Source organism: Macaca thibetana, chromosome 14 (genome assembly GCF_024542745.1).
Source record: "Macaca thibetana thibetana isolate TM-01 chromosome 14, ASM2454274v1, whole genome shotgun sequence".
Classification (NCBI taxonomy): Eukaryota; Metazoa; Chordata; class Mammalia; order Primates; family Cercopithecidae; genus Macaca; species Macaca thibetana.
The window spans coordinates 31,645,508-31,661,583 of NC_065591.1; the positions used below are offsets into that span (position 1 = coordinate 31,645,508).

Sequence of the window (16,076 nt, forward strand, 5' to 3'; positions counted from 1 at the left end):
CAATAGCAGAATGTGTCAAGAATAATACCTCTGAGCTTACCGAGGTTGTCCCTCTCTTTTTTTCTGTCTGTCCCTTCCCATTCTCATCTCTGGCTGATCCTATCTCCATTCCTATTCCTAGCTCGCCCAGTTTATGGCTATCCATATTTTCCCCTTAACTGGTCAAAAATGTTTTAAAAATTATTTTTGGTGTTTTATGATCATGAAACCATTTCTTCAATGAACACTTGCTGAGAATTAGCTACATAATGCATGGCATTAGCAGGTCATCGAAAGGTCCCAAGAATCTGGCCTGCACCTGTGCTAGGCAGAGGAGATGCCTCTTTACAAAAACAAGTCTGGTTCATTCTTTGTTCATTCCCTTTTCATAAAAAGCCTTAACTGAAATTTTTGTTTCTCAAGTAACTTCCTAGCTAAGTTTAATTTGTACATGAAAATGATTATGTTAATGCAATTCATAAAATTCAGCCCCACCTCTCACCTTGATTTTGTGGCTTTGATTCATTTTCCCTGAGTGTCAGCAGGAAATCCAGAAAAAACAGCTCCCATCCCAAAGACCACTGAAGTAAAACCCCCTGAAGCACAAAATAAAAGCTAAAGAACCAATCAGCCTCCCTATAAAACCCCCATCTTTTTTCTTTTTTTTTCTACAGGTATTAACACAGTGACACAGGCATTGTGAACCCTGTCATGGTGTGATTTTATATCAATAGCTTGTCATACCAACCAAGCCTAATTAGAAGCATGGTAAATTAAGCACTGGTTGAGAATTCCCTCTTTTCTTTATTGAAAATAAATTATGTTGATCCAATTCATAAAATTTAGCCCCACCTCCCAGCTTGACTCTGTGGCTTTGATCCAAGCCTGTCACAGAGTCATTTTTGCTTTTAATAAGTACCTACTCAGGCCAGAAACTGCCCTATGGCTCCCAATCTGTGGACAATGTGTCTATCATGGCTGTGGCATGTCAGGGCGGTGGCATGCTCAAAGCCAGAGGGGAGTCACCAAGGAGACTATGTATTGGAAAGAGGCGGCCTCAAATTATGAAAGCGCTTCAGGTAGGTAGGAAAGGAAGAAAGGTGGACATGTTTGGGTTCACTAACCTCTGCCTCTGACCCAGCATGTGAAATCACTCTGCTTAGTCAGCAACAAACCTTGGAAGGCTGCAGCCATGGTCTGAATGTTTTTCCCCTCCAAACCTCATGTTGAAATGTGGTTCCTGCCATGGTGGTGTCAGGAGGTGGGACATTTGGGAGGTGACAGGGCCAGGAGGGCTCCTCCTCATGGGTGGAATTGGTACTGTTATAAAAGGATGAATTTGGCCTGCTCTTGCTCTTTCTTTGCCCTCTGCCTTCTGCCATGGGATGATGCAGCAAGGAGGCCCTTGCCAGATGCTGGCACCTTGATCTTGGACTTCCCAGCCTCTAGAACTGTGAGAAAATATGTTTCTGTTCATTATAAATTACCCAGTCTCAGGTATTCTGTTATAGCAGCACAGAAAGAACTAAGGCAGATGCTAATTTAAACCATCTGGCTTAGCCCTTCCTCGCTGGGACAGGACTCCCTTTTAGATCGTTACAGCACCTCACACTTCAAACACCCACCACACTTGTCATTAATAAACTTTTGGGGTGATTCTTTCTCTCCCATTAGACCCTAAGTTCCATAAGAGCAGCAATAGGACTGTCTTGTCCATAATTAAATGTTGAAGGAATTCAAACTGAATGAATGAATAAGCCCACATGAGCATGACAGCATTCAGCATCTTGAATGGTACCTAATACATATACGTTGAATAAATGAACAAGTCTGTGAATGAATGAGATAAACCAGCATGGAGCTCTGAGCACCTGTGCAGTAAGTACTTACTGAGGCTGAATGAAAAGGTAAGGCACGAAATTTGCTTTTCTTATGCAAGAGCCTCTAAAACAATTGAGCAATACAATGTCCCTTGATCTGGAAGTTGCACCATTAGGTAGGTGATAATTATAATCTTCATTCAGCTCTGAAAAAGCAACTGGTTTGAAAATATCACTAAGCTAAAGGACAATTATGGTTGTTTGCCCAAGTGTTTTTTTTTTTTTTTAATGGCTTTAATGTTATTCTCCTTCAGACTCATTATAGAGCACCTGCTTGCACAGACCAGTGTGGTACAGATCAGTGGACTGCAAAGATCACAATCCTACAGTACCAGATAAGGGACCAGGATATACTGCTCAAGGCCTGCCCTTATCCCACCAATGATACAGCACCCTTTACAGAATCCCTTCGAGACTGCACCTGTTTTTAGACTCGGTGAATGGAGCACAGAGTTCTGAATCTGGATCCAAAACATGCTCCATTTCCTTTGGGGCTTTTTCATACATCTTTTTTCTTTCGGTCAGACCCTTGCTCGTCTCCACTGCAGGGAAGTCGTAATATCCCTTCCTCTTGGCTTTGAGGCGCAGCTTGTTCCGATAGTGCTCGATGTCTGACTTCTGCTTCAGGGCTTTGTTCACCTGGGGAGAGAGACAGTCTCAGGCCCACACCTGACCCAGTGAGGCCAGCAGGTGGGAGACTTTCACCAGGAGGTTATCACTTCTAGAAACCCATCACAGGCATCACCTCTGGGCCTCCGAGCTAGCCAGACCCACCTGCGTCCCATTCTGAGCAAGCCCACAACAGTAGACTACAGATAATGTGGAGCCTGGCACTCACCTGAATCACCTGAGACCTTCCTCCAAGGCTTTCTTCTCCCTGGTCTGTCCTGTCTCTGTTCAGGCCTAGGCCTGACTCCATGCTCTCAGCAATGTGGCTTGGCCTTAATTATGCCTACACCCTTTTGGTCCCTCTGTGTGGGTGCCTCTGCCAGTTCTCAGTGCCCTGAGTCTAGCTCCAGTCCTGGGGAACCCAGTGGCCTTTGCTGCCCTTCAGCTGGTGTCCAGGATAAGACGGCAAGTTCCTGAAGAGGCTGAGTTGGGACAGACAGGGTGGAAGGGGCCGCTCCCAACGCCTTTCCACACTGTCAACCTGCATCCGACAGCATGTTTTTTTAATCCATGCCTTTCTTGAGAGATAGGTAATTTTGAAGCCTTGTATGCCTACTAACACCAACCAGGTCCTACCCTATAGGGCAAAGGCAGTCTGGTCTTTCAGAAGGGAACGTGGCTAATGTACCTTGCAACCTGTTGGAGATATAAGCAAGTGACTGTGCTAAATAAATAACAAATGATGAGAATGTCACATCAACATTTCCAAACTTCCTGTTTTCTTAAAAATAATCTTTAAAAGAATGTCATGTAATTTACAAAAGAAAAATGTATGGTTTCTGGGTTGTGCTTTCCTCATTTAAACCAGCCACCCATAATAGAAGGAGGAAGAAAATTACAAGACAATCTGTGTCAGGCTCCACAAGGCAGCAAATTATAGAGAACAGTTCAGGGCTCTCTTCCAATCCAAATGCCAGCAAGGTCCATTCCTTTAACTACCAAAATACAGCATCAATTTCTGGACAAGGAAGATGCTGATTTGCTCTCCTTCTTTGACAAGGTGATGGGCTTGGGAGGAAAAGGGGGTGATAAGTTGAATCTATCCCAGATTTGGAATCTGTCTCTATGACATTCATATCATTAAGCTGGGATGAAAAGATCCAGGCCTGGTGGCCATCACATGTGTCCACAGCTGAGCAGAGGGTCCAAATCAACAGCAGTTATCAATGCATTAGTGTCAACCTCAGAGGCCTCTAATTATGGGGTTTGCATGTCTGGTGGCAGAATTGTGCCCAAGAGAAAATTCAGTGGCTGTGACTGGTTTTGAGAAGACATCCAGATTCTCAAATTGTAGAGCCGAGGGGCATAAAGTACATGATCTTTCTTCATTGGCTGTCTAATGGGTGGTGATAACAACAATAGTAACAATAATTATCATAAAAGTGCTTATTGTGTGCTAGGCACTACTCTAAGTACGTTACATATATTAAACAATTTGATCTTCACAGCAGCCCTATTTTATAAATGGAGATACTGAGGCACAGAGAAATGAACTAACGTGCTCAAGGACACACAGTAAGTAAAAGATCTGAGGTTTAAACCCCTGAGGCATGGCTTGAGAATCCATATTCTTTTAAGCACAATGCTATTATTCTCTGATAGCCTGTAGTAAGTCAAAGAGAGGAAAGGAGCACTGGACAGGAAGTCAGGGGACCTCCACCTCATGGCTGTCACCATAACCTGCCGTGTGACTTTGAGCAACCCACTTGACCCCTCAAGCTTCAGCTTCTTGGTCTAAAAAAATGAAGAGGTTGAAAAAGAAGTGCTCTGTATGTCCACAACCAGTTATTTTTTTTAAATCGATGAAGGTTTACCCATCACATCTTTAGGTCATCTGAGTCTTTCTGCCCAGAAAACAAGAGTTGCTTTCTGAGTCGGGTCTGTAAAATGCTTTTATAAGGGGCCCAGATGCTGCATATTTACAATACCTGGCTTTATAGGGCCATAACATGTTCCTTGATGTGTGGTAGGAAAAAGACTTTAAAACTTTGGAAATCTCCCACCTGTTTCAGGTAACAATAGCTGGGTATAAATAAATGAAATGAACAACCAACCTGACAGCTTAAGAACAGAGAAAAATTAAGAGCATGTGTGTGCACATGCTTGGGCACACATGTAATCTGAATGTTCACTTGTAGGGTCCAAACGCATCTTCTTAAAGTTCATAAACATTTTCAGTCCACTGGCCACTCTGCTGCCGAAGATGAAGGAAACGCAGATAATTTTTACCTAACTTCTGGCATCTATCTATCTATCTATCTATCTATCTATCTATCTATCTATCTAATTTTCTTTGATGAAATCATCACTCTACGGTGAATGTTACAATTTTTTTTTCAGACTCTTAGGAAAGTTGATTAGCATCATGATATCCATTGATAGCTTTCTGGAAGCAGCCAATGAGTTGTTTCAAGTTTGCTCAAAGGAATAAATGTCATTTCGAAGTCCATAGAGTGGCCCACATCCCTGTCCATATGACATTATCTTCCCTGGTTCCCTCTCAGTTCAAGCCCCTTCTATCTCCACTACAAGCAACATCCCACAATGGACAGTTTAGGAGTGTTACCAAGAAAGGCAAAAGGCTGTGTGTGTGAGGCGGTCGCGGAGTGGAACGCCTGATGCTTCTTTTCATAATCACGTTTTTTTTAAAAGTTCCCCTGGGATTTTAATGAACACAGGAAGTGCTCTGAAAACATCACCCAACAAACTCATTTTGGGTGACCTGTGTCCTGATTCATTCTGCAGAGGTCTGGTACATGCGGAGGTAAAGATGACCTATATGGCCCTAGGTGCAATCTGCACCCAGTATTCACAGGTGTTGTTACTTCGTCCGAATTTCCCAAGTCTGAGCAGACCATCTCCTGCTCTGGGTCCCCAGGCACTCACCTCGCCGTTGAGGACTGCCGATGACTCCTGGCTCCTGTCCGAGGTGGGGGGCACCACGGGGAGGGCTGTGGGTTTTATGGCAATGAGCTGCACAGACCCAGAAGATGTGTCAAAGGGTTCAGCGGCCACCTTGCTGGAGTTGTCAAATAGAACTGCTCCCCCCTCTTCATCACTCGCCGGCACTGAAGCACAACATAAACACATCGATTTTCTGATGTAGGGGGGCTGTGTGATCCCAGGAGAATTTATGTGAGACTCACAGCCGAAGGACATTACTTTACTCAAAACAACCTCAGAAATGACAGCATCTGCTTCTGTGCCAACAAGCGCTCGCTATTGCTAGCAGTTTTCCCTTAAATTTAAGATCTGTATGATTTATCCCTCCGTTGCCTTATCAATGGGTAGGAAAGAACTGTAGAGATTTAAATTTAAACAGTAAGGACCATTCTTTCAAAACTATGACATAACACAGTTGAAAAAAAATTAAAAAGTAACGTCTTTCTCTATGTTTCAGTTAGAAGTGAGAAAAGTGAGTTTGGCTAAACCTTGTAACTACCCTTTAAATTTGACAATCCTCAGACTAACAGCATTCAGTTCAGGTTCAGCCACCAATGCTACCAATCTTTACAAGATGTTAAAGTAACAAGTCTTCCTTGGTCAACAAGCCACAGTTATAGTGGCTGACACATTGTTTTTTTCCCCCCTTCTGAAGGTTGCTTCCCCAGTGATTTGGGTTTTGGTTTCTTCTATTTGTCTAAAATAAAAGAAAGCTATGAAAATTCCGCCAGAGAAACTAATTTAAAGCTACAGACAACTCCCCTAATTAAGTAGAAGCATTTCTACCTATGCTCTGTTAAATTAATCCTCCCTTCTGACAGATAATTCTGCTGCAATTGCTAAAAGACACCAGTCTGCCTTGAGCTTCCATAACTAAGCTGACGGAAGTTCCAGAGCTCCTGGTTTCTTGCTGATTTACTTGTTCTTAAAGCATATTCCCATTAAGTAACTATAAGAATGACAGCTTATTGAGCATGGCTAGGCAAGAGATACATTAAGCCTATTCAAATGACTAAACCAGTATACAATTTAGGAGCAAAAGAGGTGTTACATAAAATATGAATGTAATAGCAGTGTATTCATCTTTCCTCCTGTCTGCTCAAGAGACTGGGATGTTATTTAAATTATTGAGAAACACATAGTTTGTATCATTCTGTCACTTATCATAATCACAGAAGATTTGTCAAATTAAGCCAAGTAAATTGTTATTTTTACAAAGTGGCTAAAACACTTCAGAGTGTAACAATGGGTTATAATTGGATTTTTTTTTAAGTTCTGTGGGCTGATTTGCAAATAGCAGGCCACCAAGCAGCCAATGACAGAGGAAAATCTCTATTTGAATGTGTTACCAGATGCATCTATATTTTTAGAGTATAGTTTTGCTGGGCAGCTCTGGCCTGGCCACCATTATCTGCCACCTGGACACTTGCTATTACAACCCATCTACGAGAGCCAGCCAATAAGGTGGCTCCTAAGAATTCTCATCTCCTGATATTCATACCCAGGATGAATAGGACTGACCTGTGTAACCAATAGGAAACTGCAGAAATGACAATGTGTAACTTCCAAGGCTTAGTCGTAAAAATCAATCAATCAATCAGTCAATCATGGCTTCCACCTTGCTCTCTCGGATCACTTACTCTAAAGAAAGCCAGCTGCCACATTCTGAGGACCCTGAAGCAGTCCTATGGAAAGGTCCATGCGGCAAGGATCTGAAGTCCCCTGTCAAGAGCCATGACTGACCATCCTGCAAGCCGCCATCAAGACTGTATTTTTTATTTTCATTTTTCTCTTTTTTAAACTTCAATAGCTTTTGTGGTACAAGTGATTTTTGGTTACAAAGATGAATTCTATAGTGGTAAATTCTGAGATTTTAGTGTACCCATCACCTAAGTAGTGTACACTGCACCCAATATGTAGTCTTTTATCCCTCACCCCCCTCTCACCCACTCCTCTGTCCCCAAAGTCCATTATATCACTTGCTGTGTCTTTGTGTCCTCATAGCTTAGCTCCCACTTATGAGTGAGAATATATAGTATTTGGTTTTCCTTTCCTGAGTTACTTCACTTAGAATTACGGCCTCCAGCTCCATCCAAGTTGCTGAAAAAGACATTATTTCATTCCTTCTTATGGTTGAGTAGTGTATTCCATGAGTTATTTATACCACATTTTCTTTATCCACTCATTGGTCGATGGGCACTTGGTTGGTTCCCTATCTTTGTGATTGTGACTTGTGCTGCTATAAACTCGCATGTGCAAGTGTCTTTTTTCATATAATACTTCTTTTCATTTGGGTAGATACCCAGGAGTGGGATTGATTGCTGGATAAAATAGTAGATCTACTTTTAGTTCTTTAAGGAATCTCTGTACTGTTTTCCACAGGGGTTGTACTGATTTACATTCTCACCAGCAGTGTATAAGCCTCCCCTTTTCACCATGTCCATGCCCACATCTATTGGTTTTTGCCAGTTAAGACTTTAGATGACAGCTCAGGCCAACATCTTGACTATGACCTCATGAGACCCTGAGCCAGAATGACCCAATACTTTTTGCAAGCTGGCAAAGTGATGAAAATAGACATTTTTTTTCCTCCACAATTCCACAGTTCCATTCAATGTTATTTTCTTCCTTCCTTCCTTTGGTTCATCTTCCAATGCAATAAAATACACTATTGATTTTATTGGTAAACTCTAACCTAGGATTATGATAAAATGGAACCCTCTGATAAAAAGAACAAGCGTAGGTTTTCATAAGGGTCTATCCTAAAATTCTGATGTCTGTTGAGTTTTACATGAGACAAGTTGGTTCTATTGTTTCTATTGGAAAATTTCAAACCTAAAACCTTACAGAATAGAAACCTACAGTGAAACAGAAGCAACCAGACCCCCAAATTCACTGGATTTACTTTAGGCAAAAATAAAATGCAACCAAGCAAGCACTCTAACCCTGGGAAGGATGGCTTTTTAATAGAGCAAACAAGCAAAAACCTCAACCTGGCATAGTAATTGCGTTTTATTCATGCACCCACCTGTTTTATTTCTGAGCCTTATATTTAAATAATCAAAGTGACCTAAATAGAATAAAGAGGCAGGCAGAGAGGGTAGACAAGCAGAAATGGAAATGGGCAAGGTCAGCAGGGACATCTAGAGCAGGCCAGAATCTCACCAGCTAAGTGGGGAGTGTTGGGGTCAGGAACCAGCCCCACTCTCTCATCTTCTATGCATTATTTGCAGGGAAGGGGAAAGACATCACTTTGCAAATGTGTATTCATAAAGAAAGCAGCCTTGTATGGCACAGTTTAAAGCAAGAAAAAGGGCATAGAACAATACACACATTGATTCCATTTAATAAAACAAAACAAAGCAATACAACAAAAAACAAAGATACATGTGTGTTGCCATATGCATAGTAAAAAGGTCAGAGAAAGACACACATTGAGTTATTTGGGGTCCTCTGAGGAGTGGGGTGGGTGGGTGGGGCATCTGGAGGAGTGAGTAGTCTGATTTGACCTTGTAAATTTCCAGGAAGTATATAAAGAAAGGAAGGAAGGAAAGGGCAGGAGGAGAGGGAGGAGGCGGAGCTGGGAGGGCAGGCAGCACCATCTTGGATAGGTAGCGATGGCCGTCACAATATTTAGTTAAAACAACCTTCCCCATATGGCTTCACTGTTCATTGTCTCTGCTGTCCCCTCACTCTCTCTACCCATCTCTCTTAGCACCTCATCCTAGGAAGAAAGAGAAGAAAGTTGCTGAATTCAAGCTCCCTTTCCAAGATCTAGAGCACCTCTGACTGCGTGCTCACTCGACAGAGCTGATGGCAGGATGTCTAGTGGTCCCAGGTGGGGCAGATATTTCAGGAAAATTCCACAGGTCACACCCCAATTCTGATGTAGAAAGCACAGCCTCTGTGTTACACGCATGCAGAATTCAGGGAAAGAAAAAATTTCAACAACCAAATAGGTATGACAGTTTAAACAAGTGCTTTATATAATAGCTGAAAATGGGAACAGGGAGCACATTTCCCCTACAGAATACAAATCCACTGTATCATTATTTCTTTTTTTTTTTTTTCCTCTGCTCTTACTTTTTCAGTTAGGGGAAAAAAAAAGAAATAAAAGTGACATTTGAAAACAAAAAAAATTCCAACACTAGCTTCAAGAGAGAGTCCCTGAACTACACAAATTCCTTTGAAAGGGAAGTGCAGATAAGCAAGGTGCCAGAGGGTTTAGCTTTTCACCTGGCATTTCTGTAAGGCTCCACCTACAACCCATTAAAATCCAAAAGGACTTTTCCCTGATCTGAAATCAGTAGTGCTGGGTACTTGAATTCTGGCCCCAGTAACCCAGTATCACACACAGAAGGGCCACATGGAGACGAGAGTCAGAACCAAGGTGGGAACAGGAGAGGGAGCCGCACAATGATGTTGACAGAGGCCATCTATGGACAATGTCACTCCACAGCTATGGTGCTCAGATGACTGATAAATAAACCCCAACGTCAATCCTTACAGGAAAGGAGAGATCTGTGTGAGAAACTAAGTAGTTTAGCTTCCCTGGAGAATTAAGACAGAAGTGTAAAGCTTTTTTTTTTTTTCTTCTTTTTGTGATGACAGATCTGTTTCTTTATTGCTTTGGGTTAGTTTTTTCCTGGGAGAAGTGGAGTTGCAATATCTGGACTCAGTGGCACAGAATGAACCCATGAAACTTATCAGGGGAGTCAGGGCAGGAAAATGAGAGGAATCTCCAAGATGAGCAATTATTTCAGAGATCTGCTGCCTTAGTGGACCTGATGCAAGAAATTGCATCAATTCACGTGATTAGAAATTGTAAATTTTTAAAGAGGATTTCTAACTAGAGAATTAGAAAAACCTCTAAGCAAACATCAATTCATTCTGTAAAAAGTTTTTCCTAAGGAACTGCACAATTTCACAAGAACAGGGGCAGAGGAAGTGAGACAGGATAATTCAGAGAAGGGGTAAGGTGAAAATCCAAGGGGTACATATAGACTCCTGGCCCTTGTGGGGCAGAATAGAAAGAACGACTGAGGGTCAGAGCCCAGTGGCTGTGTGAGTGTGCGCACACATGTGCATGCATGTGTGTGCAGGCACGCGTGGGAGTGGCTGGGGGTGGTTCTTGGCGGGAAGGCTTCTCACCATTTCTCTTCCTTGCCTCCTCCTTTGTCACTTTCTGCTGTGCCATTACATTCTGGGGTGAGCGTCTCCCTGAGCTGGGCTTTCCTGATTCGTTGCTGATGACAGAGCCATTCTCACTGGGCGACCTGCTGGAGGTAACCATAGCAACAGGGGAGACGGTAAGTTTCAACTAGAGCAGCCGCCTCTCAAGGTTATTTTATTTGCACAGTTTAATGTCTGTAGCCTTTCATTCCAGTTTAATGGACAAAGAAGAAACGATACAGAAAAAGAAAAAAACAAAACCACCCATACTACAGCGTGGGTTAAGAAGCTGGCTGCTCAGAAGTCCGTTTTGCAGTGCTCAGCCTGTAGAGTTCAGTGAGCGCTGCCCTGGGTGTCCATCTCTGTTTCATTAACCACCACCCCGCCGTGACCATGGGAATGGTGGCAAGGGTGGCATCCATGCAGCATGCCCTCTTTTTAATACCCAGCACTCTGGATAGTGTTGCAGAGGGTTTAAATTACATGGGCATTTCCAGGGACATGTATCACACATGGTTTTCTTTGGCTATTGTCTTTACTACATAGACTTTGACTACAAAACATTCCGTTTCCAATTTTCAGTTTTCAGGCTGCTCTTCTCATTCCAAGGAAAGGCATCAATAAGCAAATTTCCATAGCAAAAACTCAACTATGCCTTATTCTTTGCATAATACCCCATCACTAGGGGCTTCACTCTGTCAGTCTCTCTCTCACACACACACAAACATACTCTCTCTCTCTAACTGTGGCAACTACTACCCACTTACATTTTGATTTTGAGCTATTTGTTCATTCAGGAAATACGTTTCATTCATCCACTCTGTGCCAGACATACAGGTATGTGGAGACTCTAAGATAGCACCCCATGCCCTCCAACAGCTCCCCACCAGGGTCACCTACTGTGTACCAAGGATTTTGCTGAGAGCTTTTAAAACTGCTAATGGATCATTATGAGCCACTGATTTGGTGACTGCCACCCTTGTTTAGCAAGTGAGGAACATGAAGCTCATGGAAGTGAAGTGTGTTGTCCAGGACAGAGCTGAGAAGCGGCAAATCAGCCCTGGAAGCCAGGGCTCCCCCTCCTCCCACACCCCAGAACACCTTCCCTTTGCTCTCCCATACAATGACCCCAGATAAGGCAGCCCTTCACACAGGGCGAGTCACTCAGCCTTCTTTCCCTCCTCAGGGCGGGGACTCTCATCTTCTGGAACTCTGTGGGGGAATGGGATCCGGAGAGCCCCCACTGAGACTCACGCTGCCTCTGGCCTCAGACCATGCCAGCCCGTGGGTCTGGCTGAGCATAAAGACTGATCGTTTCCCCTCTGTGGGAGACAAGCGGGAGGCAGGTGTCTAGGGGCCTCTTGTTCTTCTATTGTCAATCGTTCAAATTTAGAAAATAAGGACACCTATCCCTGACAATGGAGAACTGTCTGGAATAAATGCACTTCATCAGTAGGCGAGCAGCTTCTCAACTGGAAGCTGTGTATCCTTCCGGATGCTCCTCTGCCTCCTCCTCCCTTCTCCCTCCTCCTCCCTTCTCCCCTCTGCCTCCCCTGGGAATTTCGAGTTCTCAGTCTGTACACTTTGGCACCCTAAAAGCCATGAACAATCAAAGTCGAGATATCTATGGGATAAGGCAGTATCTGCCAAGAGCATTCTGCGGCACACTAAAGCCAAGTGGGACATTCCTCGCCAAAGTTCCCTAAATGTAGGAAATGCTCACTATATTCCTTCTTTGGAGATTCCTAATGCACCTTAGCATATCAAAGACTGATCAGTTCTGTCACAGAGAGATTCATCTGGTTTCGTTTAACCCAACATTTCCAAATTTATTCGATCACAATCTTTCTCACCTAACCTTTTAACATCATATAAAATGAGTAATAAAAGAATGTAGTCTGTGAAAACAAGGATAGGTACTAACTTGTTGAGTATATGTTATTTACCCAACAGCTATTTGATTGCTGAGTGCTGGCTGTGCAAACACCCATACACAAAAGACACACACCCCTAGATTGTTTCTGGACTCTCCTGGTGAATGGCACCTACTCTCCCAACTGGCGGCATTAGGACAATTGGGACAAAAGGCTTTAATTTACATCCAGAAAAAAAAAAATAGGAAAGGGAAAGGCTTTTTATAACCTACTTCACATTCACAAAATACTGATTGATTGATTGATTTTTTTAGAGTCTTGATCTGTCACCCAGCCTGGGGTGCAGTGGTATAATCTCGGCTCACTGCAACCTCCGTCTCCCGAGTTTGAGCGATTCTCCTGCCTCAGCCATCAGAGTAGCTGGGATTACAAGTGCCCGCCGCCATGCCAGGCTATTTTTTTTTTTGTATTTTTAGTAGAGCTGGGGTTTCAACATGTTACCCAGGCTGGTCTCAAACTCCTGACCCCAAGTGATGCATCTGCCTTGGCCTCCCAAAGTGCTGGGATTACAGGCATGAGCCACCGAGCCTGGCCTGAATGGTTTTTGTAGCATTTTCATACCCTTTCCCTCATTTGATCCTGAAACAATTTTCTGGCTGCTCCTCTCACTCCATGGAAAAGTGTTAATGAGCAAATTTCTGTAGCAAAACCCGACTCTGCTTTACTCTTTGCTTCTGTTTATAGACATGTTTACACAGAGTCATCAAGTCAAAACTTCTGTTCAAAAATAGAGATTTGTGCATGTGTGTTTGTGCATGCGTGTCCACTCACATGACAGTAACAAAAGTTTTTGAAAGCAAGAAAGTGTCACCTGCGAGGCTGCAGTTTGAGGCTACTGAATGCAACAGTACCCATTCTGAGGACATGGAGCCTGGAAGAACATTCTCGGGTTGAGGATGAATCAACTGCTGAACATGGCATGAATCATGGCGAATCACTACACTGAACTGCCCTTTGCAAACAGCTGTAAGTGGTTTATTCTCCATCCTGGCCCAACAATCTCAGTCATGCACCAATAAAATAGCCTCACCAAGACCCTACACTGGAGGAAAAGGACCCAGAACACCCATCTGGCTGTCTGGAAGTGACTGAACCCTCAGAGTCCAGTGCTAAAATAATTAATAAAAATTGAGGTATCTTAATAACCATCAAACCACCGGTTTCTCCTGGTTTTCACTTGGGAAACTTCTTGGATCATCTAACAGACCCATTCTGAGAGGGAAGGCTGTCTTTATCTAGCAGGAATGAGAAAAATGATGTGGCAAGATGGGGAAGCCAGAAACATAGGATTCATAATGGGTTTTCTCTTGAATTTGATGTTTTGAAAATCTTTCAAATGATCAGAGGCTCCCGTGGTCCGCTGGACTTCAACAGAGAGGAAGTTTCTCTTACAGCTTTGGCAATGATCTAACCAGCCCTTAGTAAAATTATATTTTTATGCTAAAATTATGAAAGTGGCTGGGCATGGTGGCTCATGCCTGTAATCCCAGCGCTTTGGGAGGTCAAGGTGGGTAGATCACTTGAGGTCAGGAGTTTGAGACCAGCCTGGCCAACATGGTGAAACTCCATCTCTACCAAAAAAATACAAAAATTAGCCAGGCATGGTGGCACACGCCTGTAATCCCAGCTACTCAGGAGGCTGAGGCAGGGGAATTGCTTGAACCCGGGAGGCAGAGGTTGCAGTTAGCTAAGATCTGCCCACTGCACTCCAGCCTGGGCAACAGAATGAGCCCCTGTCTCGAAAAAGAAAAAATTACGAAGCAAATATAGAAATCCTTCAGGAATATACATATTATCTTCTTCATCTGTATTTGTTTCCTCAGTTAATATTTCTTATTAAAAATTTGGGGGTAATTGAATGTGATTAGCAAGAGTAGATTCCTGGCTAATCCAAGAAGTGCTTATTCTAAAAAAAAATTAAAGGAAACTTTACGCAATTTAAATTATTCAACTAGAATGGGTGAAAAATAATTTTTATTCTTCCTGAAAGTACTATGTTCATATCCTAATTTTAGTAACACTATTTATTTCTTTTCAGTGTCCTCTAAATAGGTGATAAATAAGTTATTAATAAGCCTTTGTTGTATTTGGCAAAGATCATGATGAGAATAATAGCTGTAGGTAATACTACTTGCAAGTCAATTCAGGTAAATCATCTATTACCTCTCTGTACATTTCGGCTCTGCTCTGCTTATGCTCTCTCATGTTGGGTGCATGATTATAGTAATGGTCCTAACTTGTTCATACATCTCTGTCAATAAGCTTTGGGTACTCTTCTCTCATGCTGAGTCTGGACTCGACCATGAGACTTGCTTTATCCAACAGGACAGTAGCAACCATGACACAAGCAAAGATTTGAGAAATGCTTATGCTTTGGGTGTTTTTTTGTTGTTGTTTTTTGCTTTTTTTCCTTGCTGCCCTGCAACCACATTGTGAGAAAGCCAGGACTAGCCTGCTAGAGGATGAGAAACCACATGGACAAAGGCCCTTGCTACCTGGGGTATTCCTGGTAAGATCAGTATCAACAAGTCAGCCCAGCTGATCTGTCACCTGACTGGAGATGTATAAGCAGGTGCAGCTAAGGTCAGCCAAGCCTAGCTCAGACAAGAAGAACCACCCAGCTGAGCTCAGCCCAATGTGCTGACCCACCAAAATAATGAGCTAAAAAAATTGTTGTTTTAAGTTATTAAGCTTTGGAGTGGTTTGTTATGGAGCAATAGATAACTAATCCACATGCCCCAACATTCTTTCCTACACAAGCTGAAATTCAACCCTCTGTTCCTCCGTACCTCTTTCTGAGGTACCAAGGGTTCTTGGAAGAAAATACACAGTCTTGTTGCTTGATTCCAGTACAAAATGTGGGTAATTGATACAGATGATCCCTCCTTCCTTCTCAAATTACTTCCTTCTCTTGGCTTTTTGGATCTTACTCTCTTTGTTCTTCTGATTCTTCTCATGCCCTTCTTCCTGACACTATTCCTTTTTCTTTGTTGATTCTTCCTCATCTGCTGGACCTCTAATCATGACAATGTTCCAGGGTTCAGTTCCTGGATCTTTTCTTTTCTCTATCTGTACTCTCCTAGGTGATCCCTCCCAGTCTCACAGAGTAATTACACACTGACAACTCCTACATTTATATTTCTACCCTGGACCTCTCCTCTAAACTCCAGACTCAAGGTTAACTGAGTTCTCAACATCTCCACTCATATATCTAATGAGCATCTCAAATGTAACATGTCCACACTCAAACTCTTGACCATCCCCTACAAACTACTTCTCCTCCAGTATCCGCCAGCACAATATATGGCAAATTTACTCCTCTCCACTTCTGTCACTCCACAAGAATCTATCAGCAAATCTTTTCAGCTCTTCCTTCAAAATATCTCTAAACTCCAACCACCTCTCACACCTTCCGATGACACCACTGTCTCTTACCTAGGTCATGGTGGTAGCCTTGTAAAGGGTCTCCCTGAGTCTACTCTGCATCCCTACAATCTGT

At 42.8% G+C, this 16,076-nt stretch overlaps 2 protein-coding genes across 2 annotated transcripts in view; one reads left to right on the plus strand and one right to left on the minus strand.

Moving 5' to 3' along the window:
- The window catches only part of CSTF3 (cleavage stimulation factor subunit 3), a 710,177-nt gene that overhangs the window by 190,082 nt on the left and 504,019 nt on the right, over positions 1–16,076 (plus strand). The window lies entirely within an intron of this gene.
- KIAA1549L (KIAA1549 like) overlaps positions 1–16,076 on the minus strand; it is a 290,296-nt gene that overhangs the window by 57,914 nt on the left and 216,306 nt on the right. Inside the window, 3 exon segments of the mRNA XM_050758756.1 lie at positions 2,281–2,498; positions 5,415–5,596; positions 10,623–10,750. Coding sequence (XP_050614713.1) covers positions 2,281–2,498; positions 5,415–5,596; positions 10,623–10,750 — 528 coding nt within the window.